The sequence below is a fragment of the Betta splendens genome, chromosome 7, assembly GCF_900634795.4.
Source record: "Betta splendens chromosome 7, fBetSpl5.4, whole genome shotgun sequence".
In the NCBI taxonomy this organism is placed as follows: Eukaryota; Metazoa; Chordata; class Actinopteri; order Anabantiformes; family Osphronemidae; genus Betta; species Betta splendens.
Window position 1 is genome coordinate 2,856,306 of NC_040887.2, and position 16,855 is coordinate 2,873,160.

At 44.8% G+C, this 16,855-nt stretch overlaps 1 protein-coding gene across 4 annotated transcripts in view; it reads left to right on the top strand.

Annotated features, from left to right (window-relative positions):
- Window positions 1-7,574, top strand: part of opn7b (opsin 7, group member b) — a 22,332-nt gene extending 14,758 nt beyond the window's left edge. The window contains exons 1-6 of one of the 4 annotated variants that reach the window (XM_055510396.1): window positions 488-1,225; window positions 1,339-1,377; window positions 1,451-1,613; window positions 1,690-1,817; window positions 3,601-3,935; window positions 4,005-7,574. In XM_055510396.1, coding sequence (XP_055366371.1) covers window positions 1,069-1,225; window positions 1,339-1,377; window positions 1,451-1,613; window positions 1,690-1,817; window positions 3,601-3,935; window positions 4,005-4,496 — 1,314 coding nt within the window. In that variant the 5' untranslated portion in view covers window positions 488-1,068 and the 3' untranslated portion in view covers window positions 4,497-7,574. Of the gene's footprint in view, window positions 1-484; window positions 1,226-1,289; window positions 1,378-1,450; window positions 1,614-1,689; window positions 1,818-3,600 lie in introns of those variants that run through there. The other 3 variants (XM_029157366.3, XM_055510395.1, XM_029157365.3) reach the window with 3 other exon arrangements.
- Window positions 7,575-16,855: the final 9,281 nt, after the last annotated feature.

Here is a 16,855-nt window from a genome sequence, read left to right on the forward strand (position 1 = left end):
GGAAGAGGAAAGGTGACCACTCATGCCCGGCTCTCATCTACAGCGTCATTTGTGAGGGTTATTTCCTTGTTGGGGCTCACTGGATCCTACTTTACTGCTCCATCTCATTCGTATCACTGTTCACAGACTGAAAGCTGCACCTTTAACCGCAGTGACTGTTCACTCACAGAACCGTTTCCATGACTATAACTAGGACTGTGATGAAAAACGTGTGTATTAGTGTGCTCAGCCATCACATACTACATCCACGCTGGAGTTCTGTATGTTGTGGGTCCAGTTTGCATGTGGAGGTTCTGGCTGGACTGTGCAGCATTAGCTGGATAGGACAGGTTCCTGTCTGGGTGATGGAGCTTTAAACATCCCTCCATCAGCTCCAGAACAGGACCAGAGCACACGTGAAGCTAATTGTTTGTTGTCAGTGACCACTGAGTTGCTTCATCGTAGACACAGTGGGCGTTAAGGCCGGATCCTGTGCAGCGTTTAGCCTGAGTGTGAGGGTTTCGCTCCATGATGACCGAGCCGGTGACTTTGCTCTACTTTATTCCCTCTCGGCCCGTGTCACTTCTCTGCCTCGCTCTCCTTCTCAGTGTCTCTCTTGACTTCATCCTCTCAGACAGGCTGTTAATCCGTCCTGCCCTCGTCCTCCTGAGTCTGCTGAGAGGGCGGCCGACAGTAGAGAGAGAAGTGGGCAATAACGTGAATAATCCAACAGGCAGCTTCATCGCTCCGCGCTGACACACAATAGCATGAGAACTGTACTTCTAGGTCAGGCCGAGACAGTGTAGAGCAAAACCCCCAAGTGTTAGTCATTGTACAGAAGTAAAAGAATGAAGGAAAGAAAGGAAATGTGGTTTTAAACCAAAATGTGTTAGTTTGTCTATTTTAGCGCCTGCTGATTTTATCATTTACAACTTCTTACATATAGTTTCTGCTACAGTAACATTTTAATAGCGAGTTCACACAGAATAACGGTAATAATGTGCACAGAAAGAAACCAATGCTGAACAAACTGTATATTTTCGCTGGTATCTCTTATCTCAGCCACACTGAATACAGCAGCAACAGGTGATGCTGCGTATGCAAATGACCCGCCTGGTTGCCATGGCGAAGATAATTATGACACAACGTATTCAAACATCTCGCCTGAGCTTGAGTCTGCAGAGGTTCCAAATTATGGAAATATTTTTCATGCTAAGAGTCACCGGCAGTTTGGTTTGGAGACAATGTAACAGCAGCTGTGGTTTAATCCACAACTCACGGTTCCTGTCTGCTTTTTATTCCTCTTCTAGATGGGAAATGCCTCTGAACCATTTCTGTTTGTGTCCAAAATTTCCAAAGGCAACGACCTCCTGATTGGAATCCTCTACACGGTGTTTGGTGAGTGAGCTCCCGCTCCGCAGTGTAGCGTGTAACCAGTGACTTGCGGCAGCGCTGACTCTTCCTGTCTCAGGGGTGCTGTCGGTGCTGGGGAACGGGACCCTGCTCCTGGTGGTCTACAGGAAGAAGTCGTCCCTGAAGCCGGCAGAGTTCTTCGTGGTCAACCTGGCCGTCAGCGACCTCAGCATGTCGGTGACGCTGTTCCCGCTGGCGATCCCCTCGGCCTTCGCCCACATGTGAGTGACCCCCCCCCCCCCCCTCGTATCAGTACTTCAGTCCCAGGCGTGTCAGTAACAGCTGTGTCCTGTCCAGGTGGCTCTTTAATACCACCGCCTGCACGGTCTACGCCTTCTGTGGCGTCTTGTTCGGTCTGAGCAGTCTGACCAACCTCATGGTTCTGTCCTGCGTCTGCTGGCTCAAGGTCTGCTGCCCAAACTACGGTAGGACAAACGGGCTTCGAGCTTTTATTCTGAAAAACGAATAGGACAAACGAGCTTCGTGCTTTTATTCTGAAAGCCCAATAATGCTAGTACAACTGAACTGAAGCTGTTGAAATTATTGATTAAACGGAGCCGTTAATTCTCACCCCCCGAGTACTTTGGCTGCTTCATCTCAGCGGGACGTGTAAATAGAACAGTGTTTACTCTTCCTGCTTTACTGGATCCGCCCCAGGGCTCGTAGCTGGAAAAACGTACCAACGTCCAGTAATTGGAGTCTCTCCATTCCCTGGCTGCACGGTTGGACCACATCCAGCTGTCAGAGTTTACTCATGTGTTTCACTTCAGTTCATTTCACAGAGGAGGTAATAAGCAGCATTACTACAAACTGATGCTGAAGCAGTGAGTTAAGGAGTCTGACCTTCAACTAACATCCAACAGCACCGGTTTACAGCACATCCAGATCAACCTCCTTGTTGCGTTACATTCATTCATCTCTGCTGCAGAGATTTTAGCGTAAACTCTAGTTTCAGGTTCTGGGATCCAGGCCGTGCACAGAGCAGTAATGGACAGAACCAGCACACGCTGCAGCTGCTGCATCAGTCCTACTGACAGCAGCTCCTGGTCCTGGTGCCGGCTGGACCCATCCATCAGAGCAAAGCACCTAAATTAAACCATACATCACTGTGTCAGAGCATCATTTCCAAATTAGACTCATTTCTGAAGTGAGGAGCTTTGAATTGCACTTATAATTAGAGTCGATTTACAGAAACTAGCTTCTAGAATGTGGAGGCCGTAAACATGTGTCACAGCCTGATATTTAATGTTCATGTTGCATCTGTGCTGCCACAAACCTGTTCTACTCCCATGTTTAAGGCGTCTCTGGTGTCCTGGTCTCTCAGACTGTGGTTCTGTTGTGTGCTTGAGGTTTTGTTTGCGTTGTTATTTCCTGTTGTTGTTTCTGGCCTGAATAATCATCTTGACTCATAGAAACATTAATGAGTGTTTTATTATAGTCTTGTTTGCAGCCAGGAATTATATTGTTGCAGAAACCTGATTTCACACAAGTTCTATTTGTGTGTATCAACATTTCCTTATTACTTTTAACAGTTGCTCGTTATGCAAATTTGAACCATTTATTCATTTTTATAATAAAGCTTTTGTATTTCATATCTTTCACCAGACTTGTCCTTTTACTTTACTTGAAGTAAAATTCTTGTTATTTACCCAGATAGGTTGTGTTGCTTTACCAACTACCAACTCTGCAAAGACTTTCTGTGTGTTGGAGGTTTCCTTGTTAAAGTTGAACTTTTGGTTGTTGAAATAGTCTGTTTGTGTCGTACAGTTGGATAAACACTGCAGGGCTTTCATATGGTTTCTGTTCTACATCTGAATACAGCAGCCAAGGAGTTAAATCGAGTCAGTATTAGGAGATAAGCTGCAAACTTTAAAAGCTGTGGACGAATCTTGTTCGAGGGCTTTGGAGACTGAGCTGAGTTCTGTGCTCTACTGAAAAGAGCTTAGGTGGAACTTTTCTGTGCGGCGATCAGATAAGAGGCATCTGTAAGAGCCGCCCAGCGTTCCCAGCACAGAGCAGATGAATGAGTACCGGGGGGCTTTAACTAACAGGGGCTGACTTCAATCTGGGGCCGGAGAAAAGCTCCTCTGCTCCTCTGAAGGACTGTTAGACTCCTTCAGCCTCAGCATGTGTCAGCATCTCGTACTGTAGCTCTGCGAGGCCGCCGTAGCCGGATGCCGCCTCACCGCCGCTCCTCCGTTTCCTCAGGGAGCAAGTTCTCGCCCTGCCACGCCGCCCTGCTGGTGGCCGGGGTGTGGTGCTACGCCGGGGTCTTCGCCGTGGGCCCCCTGTGGGGCTGGGGGGGCTACGGCGAGGAGCCGTACGGCACGGCGTGCTGCATCGACTGGCACGCGCCCGGCCGCGACTCCGCCGCCATGAGCTACGTCGTGTGCCTCTTCTTCTTCTGCTACGTGGCGCCGTGCGCCGTCATCTTCCTGTCCTACACCTTCATCCTGCTGACGGTGCGCGGCTCCCGCCAGGCTGTGCAGCAGCACATGTCCCCGCAGAACAAGACCACCAACGCCCACGCGCTCATCATAAAGGTGAGCACCATCTCGGGCCCGTTCTTTGTTGCCGGCTGTGTGTCGATGACTGTCGTGACTGTCCTGCAGCTCTCTGTGGCCGTCTGCATCGGGTTCCTCACAGCGTGGAGCCCCTACGCCATCGTGTCCATGTGGGCGGCCTTTGGTAACTCGGCAGCGGTGCCGCCCATGGCTTTCGCTATGGCAGCCATCTTTGCCAAGTCCTCCACCCTCTACAATCCCGTCATCTACCTGGTGTTCAAGCCCAACTTCCGCAAGTCCCTGTGCCGGGACGTGGCCCGGTGCCGGACGGCGCTCTGCGGGCGCCCGTGCGGCGGCGGCGGTGGCGCGGCGCAGAAGGGACCCTGCACGCGGGCGCATCACATGGACGAGTGCAACTCCACGCGTCTGTCCAACGGGCTGCCGGGCGACCACGGGACGTGCCGGCACTGCCCCGGCGCGGCCGCCGGCAGCAGGAGCCCGGCCGAGGCCCGGCCCCGGCGGGCGGCCAGCGTGCTGACGGCGCCGCGAGGCGAGGTCGTCAGCACGCTGTCCAACGAGCTGCAGAGCGACTTCCTCTGAGGCCTCGAATGTGTGATGCTGCCAAAAGACACGACCACAAACCGGAGAAACAAGCCAAACATGCACCTAGCATCTATGAGGACGAAGACTCAAAACCTTTTGTGGGGCCTCTTGTTTCATTCTCCATATTTGTCACATTAATACATTGATCTGATTGGGTGCGTCGATTTAAGAGCCATGAGGTCACATTTCAGATGCAGATCAAGTTGTTTGTAAAGTTGTATAGTTTTAGTCATGATGCAGGAAAAGAAGGGAAGATGATGGAAGATGTTTCCCACCGCTCGGTGACGGGTTCCCATGGAGTCCGTTCTGTGAGCTGAATGGAATGTTTACGAGGAGAAATGAATTCTGCTTGTTTTTTGCTGCCCTGGGGTCCTGGTTAAAACCCACAGGAGGTCACCGCTGCATGCGTTATGACCGATTTCAGCTTTGTGTGCATCAAAGGGGTATGTGTATGTATGTGTGTATTTTTCTAATGTGCCTCTGTGAAGTGAATATGTGCTTTCATGGGCAGAAGTGCAAATGTGCTGCTCCTGAGAGAAGCTAACAATGTGTCAGCAGTTTCTCTCTGACGCACAAACAACAACAACAGAGGAAACACTGGAATTAGTTTATGAAGCAACTTTTAAGCCATTACAACAACAGAGGAGAGACTGGCTCTGTGTGTGTATAAAGGACTACAGACGAGGCCACTTGCCTTTGAATTGGCCTCAGCACCTGCCAAAACTCAACCACTAAAACCTGCCCAGCGCGGGTGGTTGAGTTTATCAGCGTCTAATAAGCAGTTTCCCACTGGAAGCATTTTGTTTGCCATCACACTGAAGAACAATGAATTGTAATTTATATTGGCCTCTGATTGGAAGCCACCATTGCCATCGTTCTACTCAACCCATTGTTAGCTCACGGCTCAGACCTGCGTTTGTACCTGCGGCCTCTCATTCATTGTAGTGAAGCTCTGCACTAATGCTGACGACTCCAGGCTGAAACCTTGTCTCACTGTAACTCGCTCCACCAACAGTCTCCTGCACCGCTGGCCTGCAGACGATCAAAGCAACCGCTGTTTATTTTTATTAAATTAAATGTATGAATATGATCAAAATGCCATAAATATTGTGTTTTATCATATATATTTATGATGATATCAAAACTACTGTCTACAACAACTTTACAGATGCAGGGTCTCGCTTCATTACTTGAATATGATTGTACAGTATTTGCTGCTCTGATGTGTTGAGGCCACTAGTTTGTTACTGAGCCATAATATTTGAGGTTTGATTAAAAATGATGATTTGCTCTTCATGCTGCTACCAAAGGTTCTGCTCACATCTGGTTTTGGACACATCTGCCCACTGATATGCTGGTTAGCAATGAAAGAACTGGGTAGACGACTGTTGAAGCTCGTATGCGTGTGTGTGTGTGTGTATGTAGACACGTAACGCTTCCCCACAGTCTTATTTTTGCTTTAATGCATTTGTATGTGTCAGTCGTGACTTTGATAGAGTTTAATGATCCAATGGGCAGATTGTTATTGGCAGCTGCTACGTCTGAACTGCTGCTCAGAGGTTCATCGTCCTAAAAAGCACAGACTGCAGTGTTTACATTTAGTCATGAATGATGATGTTGTATGAAACCAGGAGGAAACATGCTGAATGCTCAGGTGTTTTATCGGGGTTAGAGTTTGGTTTGCATCGTGTAATGCATGTCCAGATGCCATGTGTAAGAAATGATTCTAAAAGTGAAAAAATAAAAAAATATGTGAAATGAACCTGAAAAAAGAAAAGCTATTTAAAATTCTGTCTGTCTATATTTACCATAATCGTTCTATTATCACGTTAATGTAACTCAAATTTATTTAGTTTTCCCTTCTTTTAACTCAAATAGCAAAATCTTTAACATATAAAGTCTCCATAAAATGACCATTCAAGCTGACTATTCCCACCATGATGTTGTTAGTTTAACACAGAAGAAGTTGAAAAATGTATTTCTTAGGTTGTTGCATTTGCATTTTCTTTGAAGGCAGCTCCGTCCACAGTATCTCCCAATTAAGCATGGAATGTATTTGTGGCTCCTGTGGCTGAATTTAAATTGGAAATCGTAGCTGGTGTTTGATGCAATTACAGGGACTTGGATGAGCTGTTCACTACAAGCAAGCTTAATTACTGAGACATGACAGTGCTCCTGAAGCAGCTGCTGGCTGCAGCCATCACCTGCTCACGCATCAGGAAACCCCCCATCATCACCCGTTAATCATCGTCACTCTCTGAATCACACCTGGTCACAAGCATTTTGTGAATCTGTTTGAGACAAGAGTCTGTGAATTAGCAGCACATCTTTATGCACACCTGGTTAACTCAACTTCTACACTGGGTGGTGTTTAGTCAGCTCTCTGTAAGTCGGTGCTACGTCATGTAAATTAGATGAATGCGAACAGTTTTTCTTCAGGTTAGAAAAGCAAATGCTTTGTCCTCCTAAAGGAATGATCCATGTTACTAATGTAAGTCTGACAGCAGCACCACACACTCAGTTTCTACCATATATACAGTATGAGGCTGAATTTGGTGCTTTGTGTATATACTGTACAACATGTGTATGTAGAAAGGTCCGTATACATGATTTTAAATATCATTATTATTGTGAAGTCTCGGATGCACTGTGGAAAATGTTTACATCTTTTGTTTAAAACAACTGTGTAAAAAATGTTTAATACTTTTATTCAAAAGTACATCAAATGTCAAAATTAAACTAATATTCAGTATATGTATTTGTGTATTGATTTTTTTAAATAAGCTTGAGGGCAGCTAATACTAATAGTTAAACCTACATTTGTCCAATATGACGAGAACAGGGAGGTTTGATCATATCACAGCTCTTCACTGGCTCCCGGTCAAGTTTAGGATTGATTTTAAGATTTGAGCAGAAAATTGTTGTCTTTTCATCAGCTAAAATGGAAAATTACTTATTTATTACATTTTTTTATCCTTGTGTTGTTTATCTGCTTGTTCATGTGTAAAGCACTTTGTACACGTGTTTGATAAGTGCTCTATAAATAAAGTTATTACTATTATTATTATAAATTAATGAATGTTAATCCTGGTAGTCATTTTGCTTGTTTTCCACCTACTGCTGATGACCTGTAATGAGTGTGTGCTCAGTCAATCAGAGGCTGGAATCAGAGGAAATCAGTGGCCGTGGAGGATCCTGCCCTCAGTCTTGCAAACGTCCTCCACAGGAACTCTCCAATCATGAACATACAGGATTTGCTTCATCGCACATCGCTCCAGACTGATTTTCCTGAAACAGGATTAAAAGAGCAAGTAACTACTTTCAGAAGTGAAAGCACATGATTCCTGAGTTTGTTTTCTCTGAATGCTGTGCAACATCTTTGATTTATTAAGGCCATGACCGGTCTACTGGAATCAGACCATGCTGAAGAAACACAAGCTGTTTCGGGTTCATCTGCCATTTGACATACGCTTCTTCAAGAAGCACGTTAATTAAGCTAGTGTACAACACCGCTTCAGGCTCAATGTATGAGTTCTATGAATCAAACTATCAACCAAAAGCAGCATTCAATAATTCTCATTTAAAGCAAAACATGGCAACATTATAACAGAAGACATCAGGGCTCAAAGTCACCAGATTTCACTCTTTGGGGACCGCAGATGTCCATTGAAATATTACTAACAACAACTTGCGGGTGTTTAGCTTTTCAACAATGATATGGACCAACGTAAAGAACCACGCAACGGGTCAATATTACATTTCCATAAACGTAAAAACATCCAAAAAATGAAAGGTTTGCAGTAAAACTGGACGACGCTGCTCAATGATTGCTCGACTCGATACTGAATATCTAAAGGTTTGCTTCTCAGCCTTGAGGCTTCTCCTCCCGTGTGTCCGTGTTTTTACAGGTTCTACAACTGCAGTCACAAACAGCGTCTCTCAGCAGGACGCCATCGATTTTTAGCGCTAATTGGTTTTGTCGCAGTTTTCAAAATAGCGTTAACTGTTGCTGGAGGCAGCAGTGATGGAAATCGGTGCTTTCAGTAAGAAGGCTTCACTCAGAGGCGTCACTCTGTTCAGTGTGGGCGCATCAAGTGGAAACAATTAAGGACGGATGGAAATGAAAAAAGGATCATTCCTTTCATTTTTCATCCTGTGGGCTGTGAATCAATAATCTTTTATAAGAAGCTAAGCCATTGGAATTTCATGAGGTGTTTCTGGAATATGACTATAAATTCTAAAGTTTGTTTCAATCTCAAACTTTCATCATTCCAGTAACATCACAACGTTGTACTGACTCACTAGCCAATATTTAACATAAAACGTCCGTGCACCAGAGCTGCCGTGTCCCAGCACATCTGGCCTGGGAATGAACCCACACATGCAGACGTAGTGAGGAGCAGATGTAACGTATGAAAGCAGAAGGACATGATCCGACCTCACCGTAACGCGTCCTGTGGGACACGCCTGCGTGAGGACGGGGGAGGTTTGTGGGAGCTCCTGTCAGTCATCAGCCGGTGTGGATGACTTAATGAGGGGGGACAGGAGGGGTCTCCTTGTTCAGCTGTGTCGGATTTAAGCTTTAACCAAAACCATCTCCTTCTCGTGTCAACCGTTTTCATGTAAACATTTACACACATTTCCTCGTGTACACAGTTAAAATCCTGACAAGATGTTCTCGAGTGACCTCTTATAATTGGAAGCTGAGTGAACTCCAGTTCATTGACCCTCGTTATACTGTACCTGCAGTGTTTTTCCACCAGGATCTAATTTTCTTATTACATTTAGTTAAATATTTCTTGTTTGTATTTTTCCTGGTGCACGTCCACTTTTCATCGCTTGCAGGCAGAAACACTAACGACTTACTTTTCATTCCAAATCACTGCTCGTCTTCATAATTTGTTAAACAATCTGGTTATAATATTAAATATGTGTCTTGCGTAAACCCACAAGCATGGTCCCGAGATGAGCAAGGTGCAGTTGAAGAGCCTCTATAGCTCCAGCTGAGAAAACAACACAGCGCTCAAGGCACAGAAGTAAAAGTGCACTAGACCAAAGCCTGAGAGGATCCACAGAAAGTTCATATCTGATGTCAGGACTGGATTTTAATTACAGGCCTCATAATCACTCTGGTGGCGATGTCAGATTTGTAGGAGAAAGTTGAACTAATGCACATTAACAGGAGATTAAAGTTACAGTCACAGTAAAAAGAACAGTTCTCAGATAAAACGGCACATTGTGAATCAAATATAAGTTTAAACATTACGTTGTACCACTTAAACACAGTTGAGCCCAGTTCCACATTTTTAATGCTCAGAAGAAAAAGTTCAAAATAAACAAAGTTCCTTCTGCCTTTGAACACATCCCATGTTACCTTTCTGTTTTTAGAGTCTTGTCTTACTGTGCATCATACGCTTAAACCAAGGCTGCACCAAAGTAAGAGACAGCAGATCCGGTCCAGAGGCAGCTCTGGAGGCTGAACTGAGACAGGCCGGCTGAAACTCCATCATTAAATAATCACTTCATACATTTTGCTGACCTTGTACATTCATCTGACAGATCTCATGCTGGATTTAATAATCTCAAAAGTTTAAATTTAACTGGATTAAGCTGTTAAGATGGTGGAACATCCAAAAATAGACTGTTCACCGCTGACAGACGTGTGTGTGTGTTTGACTTTTAAGAGCTAAGAGTCCATAATTAAACATCTGCCTTCATTTACCAAGTCAAATACCAGCCTCCTGTTCGATCAGATGCTCTAGACTCCCTAAAACTCTCATGCTTCTAACTTCCAACTGTGAACGATGAAGGGTTTTTACAATATACTGGACTAACTACATTCAGGTAGTGGCACCAGTTATGGAACTGGATGATGGATGATGTTATTGTCCAGTACAACTGTATAAAATATGTGACAAGTCACACAGGTTGTGTCTCTACACAGTAGATGTAAGGGGCGATTCATTGAGTTGGGAGTGAACAGTGAGATGTCACACACAGTCGCCTCTGTCGCTCTGATAACTTCACACATCTGGTCTGATTCTCCTGGTTTCGCACCATGACTGAAGCGTAGTAACTCGCCCAGTGACAGCTGGGATGTTCTCTCGCCTCATGAGGAAAAGGGGCACACACACAGTAGCTCAGGCTCCAGATCCGGTGGTCGGATCTGCTCCAGGTCCAGTCTGGAGAGGAGGTGCTGACGCTTCCTTCTACACATCTGGCCTGGTTTCAGCCACTCTCTGCTGCTAGAACCCCTCCTGGATATCATTGGAACTGACAGGCCATGAAGCTCCTGGGTCGGTTTGTCACGGATGCCCCAGAAAGTCTAAATCAGGTTTTTAGTTTTCGTCTGAGGCCTCAGACAGAATCGAGACAGCGGAGCGTCCACATTTACAGGTTTAAACACAGAGCAAATGACATAAATGCATGTGAATCCTAATGCTGACTGTTTACTGTCACTCACTCAATGTGACAGCACCTCACACAGTCCAAACACAGGTAACGACCATTTTTCCATCAAAGTCTAAATGACATCCTCTCACTGAAGACATTTTCAGGCCATTATCCTACATGAGTCACATTCTGTTTTTGATGATGTTTGTGACATTTATAGCACATGTGCTCATGTACTGTACAAACTCTAAATTAGAGCAATTTGTTACTGTATACAAAAGAACACGCAAGCACATAAATACAGTAATGCATGCACCTCCCTAAAGAAGAATGAATGGGCTGATATGAACAAACGCATACGCAGATGTCAGACTCAGGTTCCACAAGCTGAAACCAGTCACACTCCAACTTTACACTGCAGCACTGCATCACCAAAGATGCCCTGAATTCCTTGAACAAGACGCTGTCAAGTGTCATAAACATGGATCTCTGTCTCCAGCAGCAGCGCAGCCACAGCTGCACACAGACTGTGCCTTTGCAGCGTTTGGAGGACGTTGTTGACCGACGCCATAGGACGCGCCTGTGACGTGCACAGCAGCAAGAACTACAGCAGGCAGGTGTCACCGTGGGGAGAAAACAGGGCAAAGTACAATGAAACAAACCAAAGCAACACGTTTGATTTGCTGAGACACGTGGCTGTAATGTTCATGTACGGAGCATAATTAAGCAGCCATCAGCAGTGACTGAAGGCAGACTGACATCTTGAAGCAGAGCTGAGATAAAGACCCACAGACTCTGGACAGGTTTTCAGCCGGTAGCAGCTTGTATTTGCTTCACTGGACATTCAGGTCTTTGTTTCATCCTCATTCCCATTCATCACCACACGTACGATCCCAGCGCTACTTCACTTTGTATCAGATGTCGCGACACAGGGACACAGACATTCTTCATGTGAACGCTGACGATCAGACGCTTCTTTAAGGACAGCGCTCGGTGGTTTTAGGAAACTCGCGTCATTAAACAATAGAGCTGATAAGCGGAGCAGCTGTCATGTGGATCACAGCTTATCTCCTGTGTAGAAATCCATTTTCCCCCAAAAGCCGCTTTCATTCGTCCTGATGCTGAAGTGATTCCTCATCTTAATCTGTCTACTTACTCATAACCACAACTTATCTTGACATGTCCTTAACTTTCATCAGACGCTTACACTTTGCATAAATTTAGTGCCTCGTGGCTCCAGAGTCCCAATGTGTTTGAGCAGGTGACGGAGGGGATGAAGAGCGGTGAGGCCTTAACATTGTGCTTCATTTACTCTTTGTTCATTTAGGGAGCTTCGTTTAGCGGAGTTCTCACAACCACACACTTTAAAGAGGCCCAGTCGGCTCTGCTTCCCACTGAGCAGCTCTGATGGACAGCTTCTAATCACACTTGTTCCCACCAAGCAGCTAAACATCATTATTTAATTCCCAATGTCTCAACAAGCTCTAACTTCCATGGATGTTATTTAAGAGGTCAGTACATGTAGCTCAGATGTGATTGAACTACATGCGTTCCTCTGTTGGACACATTCCATTGTCTTTGCTTTGTTCCTGTGCTCAACAAGCAGCCAACAGGAAGTGGAAGACGCCAACCATGTTCACAACGATTTTATTGCATTCAGTGTTTTGAGTTATAAGATTAGTTAGTTTTACCGTTTTAAAATATTGATAAACTTTATAATAAGAAAAGCATCATTGGCATGAAGTTTAAGGTGAAGGTGTGAACTTCCTTTGTTTCTATCTGCCTCGCGCTCTATGACTCCATTAAAGTCCTACTTCTTCTTGAACTCTAATCTGGACGTCCAGCATCCACGCAGCTCACTCTGCTTCCCTCAATCGCGCAGCCACTCCATCACCATCTCCTCCTGTCTGTGGCGCCGCCGCTGTCACTCCTCACTCTCTGTCAACACGTGTCGGCCTCTCGCTCCGTTTCCGTGAAGTGCTCAAACCCTTGAGCTTCTCTGCTGACGGCGGCCATTGATCTTCATCACCTCCCTGTTCTCAGTCTTTCTGTTCCCTCCCATTTTGCAGCACAGCGCTGGAATCCCATTTCCCCTCTGTTATATCAGCACACTTCACCCCTCTCATCATTGCTCATCACTTAATTTCATCAGCAAGCGTCTCCCTCTGGTTCATCGCCAGTGAAGAACCCGAACACCGACATTTCTCTGGAGAGATTTGCCTTAATTATACAGCAAACACATTTTTCACGCGCCTTAACACAATATAAATCCTACAATATTAGATACATAAGACACATAATGTGTCCCTACATAGCATCCCTACATGTCACGCTCCTCCCTGCATCTGAAGGTCAAACCATCCGCTGGACTGCGATGCATCAGAGCTCGGCAGAGAATGGGTAACAAGTAGCCTATCAAACAGACAGACACCTCAATGTGTGAGCAAGAACATGTGTTTGAACTTGGTCCACACTTTTTCAACCTTTCACAGTTCTGTTGGTTAATTAAGAGCCAAACAGCTTCAAGGGGATTATTTATTCGTTGTTTCAAAGTCTTAAGGAAATTCACTGATCAGGCACAATATTAGAACTATCAGGGCTTCCAACAGCTGCACAGCCTCAAAGACACCAGCTGAGATGCACAGGTGTGATGCAATTGTCGGTTACAGGAAGTTAGTTATATAAATGTTACACCTGTTGGAGGTAAATGAAGAGCTTAGTTTCTGCCATGTTGAATTTTACTTCTCTCATTCCATCACCTCTGAATATCTCTCAGAATAGCACAGATGTATTAACTGGACAGAAACTCAACAAGAACACAACATTTCATGCTATATAAATTCATATAGGTCTTAAAAAATACCTTTGCAAGATTTTTCCAGGAGGTACAAGGACTCTGGTAACTTATTACTCCTCACGGCCACAGAGAAGCATCTTTTCTTCTTGTGTAACCATGGTTACATCATGAGACTGTGTAGGCTGCGTCTGTCAATGTCAGCGCCACATCCGAATCCGAATCTTTTTTTCTTTATCCAACAACACAATAAAGAGTGGGTCTACTTCAAAAATCAACTTTAGAAGATGTGATCGCCAGATGTGGTGAAAGCTGTTTCCTGTAAATACTACATCACTGTAGCTCATATTGTAGCATTGAATCACTGAGAGGCCTCCACTCCTTCCCAGAAACATCTCGATCACACTGTCATCACACATACAGGTGTATGCTTGCATGTCTTCAACCTTTACACAAGAACTTCCTAGCCATAAATAAAAATCTTTGTATTTAACCCTTACGCAGATCTCGTTTTCTGAGAGGCCAACAAAGGAGGGCTTTACATCCGACCCCACAAGGCTACAGAGACTGGAGTGAGGGGTGGTTTGGTGATGTGAGGAGCGGGGGTGGTTGTGGGGGGTGGACAGGGTCAGATGACGCCCCAGGAGGACCTGGGGCGTGTAGGAGAGGAGGGTGGGGGTGGTGTAGGGGTCGAGCAGGACACCACCGGTGGGTGGGTTGCTTGTTCATCTGTTAAGTACTTTGCACAAAGTGTCAGATAAAAGCGTCAAGACATTTAGAAAGCACTTATGATAGAAAACTGTTATAAATGAACAAATAAAAATAAAAACAACACAACAGGTAGTACAATAATGCCAACTCAGACTGTTTTAAAAGCCAGTGCAAACAAGTTGGTTTTAAGAAGAGATTTATAAATAGGAAGAGACGAGGCCTTATACAGGACGTCACAGGACCACCTTCCCAGGACGGACGAACCCCCCGGTTGGATGAACCTCATGAACTAGTTGGATGATCCTGATTCCCCGGCTACGGGTAGAGCTGGTATTGAGGCAACGAGTTTGGATCGGATCCCAAGGAGGCCACGGGTCGAGCCCGTGACAAAGATGAAGGGAGGGTTGACCCAGGCCATCGTGTGCCCTGAGGCCTAATGTTTGGGTCAGTCAACCCCCCCCTTCGAAGGATGCATGATTATAAATGATGAAAACTCTAAAGGTCAACAGTACCCAAGTTGCTGCTGATGTTTTTTTTTAGACTATGATAAAAACACACGTATGAATTATGAATTGGGGCTTTGTGATATCAAGGACAACAGCAATATGAGGTTTGATAAATAAACGTAAAGACACCTTTCATTTTAAATCAATAGTCTCAAGCTGCAGGTAATAAAATATAACTGGGATAAAAAGTACTTAAGCTAATGAAGCTAAATTTCATATTTGACTGTTAGCAATTAAACACTAAAAATCCAGTGTACAAATCACAGAACAAAATAGATTAAATGGCAAATAATTAATTAGTGAGCATGAAAGGCTGGGGTGTGTTTAATAAATGTCAGTGTTAATGTGCTGTGAAGATAAGTTACGAACCAAAGGATGAAACTTGTCACAAACAGATGAACGCAGTAAAGTTTCATTGGGCCAGTTAGTGTGTGGGTAGAAAACGCATAAATACGACACGCAGCCATTCTGTGTCCATTTGAATCTGCGTTTACTAACAATGAGTCACACACGTTGACACTGAGCTGTTGGCGTCAGCAGTTACAGTCAAACGTCAGTAGGACATCACTATGGAGATGTGTTTAATCAAGACATCTGTGTGGATTCAATGCGAAAACCTGCACGTGTCAGCGTGCCTGATTCTAACAGTGTGCCTTTAGGCAAGGCTCTCCTTAGCTGGTTCCATGCCCCCACAGGCTGCGCGTCCGCAGAGAGGAGTCCGGGTTCATCTCTGTGAAACCTCAGCTTCAACGTGACTGACGTGACTTTGTTGGCGGTGGCGCTGGTCCAGAAGCTGATCCAATGATTCTATGAGGTACTGAAGTGTGTTTAGAGTAGAGACTGTCTCCAGACCATGTTCTATTTGTTCTGTGAGCAGATCCAACTTTCTGTCAGGTTATTCAAAGCAGGTGTTCATTTCAAATCACTCGGTTCTAGGATGTAGTGGATTCGAAGCTTACAGCTACAGTACATCGGTTTTTGTTGTGGGTCTGAGACGGTCTTTAGAATGAAACACTGAATAGAACTCCTTCACTGTGTATCATCTCTATGACACACTGTTGGGAGGTATTATTACTATTTACTACATTAGCAGAAACCCATTGCTTTTTGTTCTTTTGTTACTTATTGATTTCCCAGAATTTCTTTATTTTACCTTTTTGTTAGTCCCATCTTTCAGACAAGCAATTATAATTACTCAAATGGAACAATGTTTTTTTTTTTTTTTTTTTACAGGGCTACTGCCTTTTAATGCAGCAGTTGTCCTGTATGAGGACTCATCACCATCTACTGGTCAAATGTGGAAGGGACAAACAAGAAGGTGCTTTCTGATCATTGACACTAAACTCTCAAAATGAATGTCATGCACCTTTCTGAACCATGCACCTGAACAATATAGGGAACCACACAATGTTTCTTTTTTTCAGAATTTTATTCCTTAAATTATTTTATAAATCTCATTTACATTTCAATATATTCCATATATTTCCACCAATTGACAGTTTTGGCTATTTTCCCTTTCCGCGCTCATGTATGCCCACGCATTGATCATTAGGTCCATTCCCCTTCAGATAGACATTGTGCAATGATCCTCAGTGCCAGGGTGGAGGGGGGCAGGGGTGAGGAGGAGGAGCTATGGGGCTTGTACAGAGCATGCCAGGAAAGGGCGGGGGAGAGGGGCCGGTGGAGGGACTGCCCAGCTACACCACCACGGTCAACATCAGTAAGAGAATCACACAAGAGGTAAAGGGACTGACTTCCACAGTGACTTTAGTGTCTGGTGTAGATGAAACCGATTGTGTTCAAATGGCTCGATGTATTCCATGATAAAAAAAATAGCGCTTTTGTTCCGTTTGTCTACATGATCTGAACTCGCTGGCGAACGGACAGTGAGCCCCACTTTAGATGCTTCGTATAAGACATGTTAGTTATTCTCTGAAAGACTAAAACTCAGC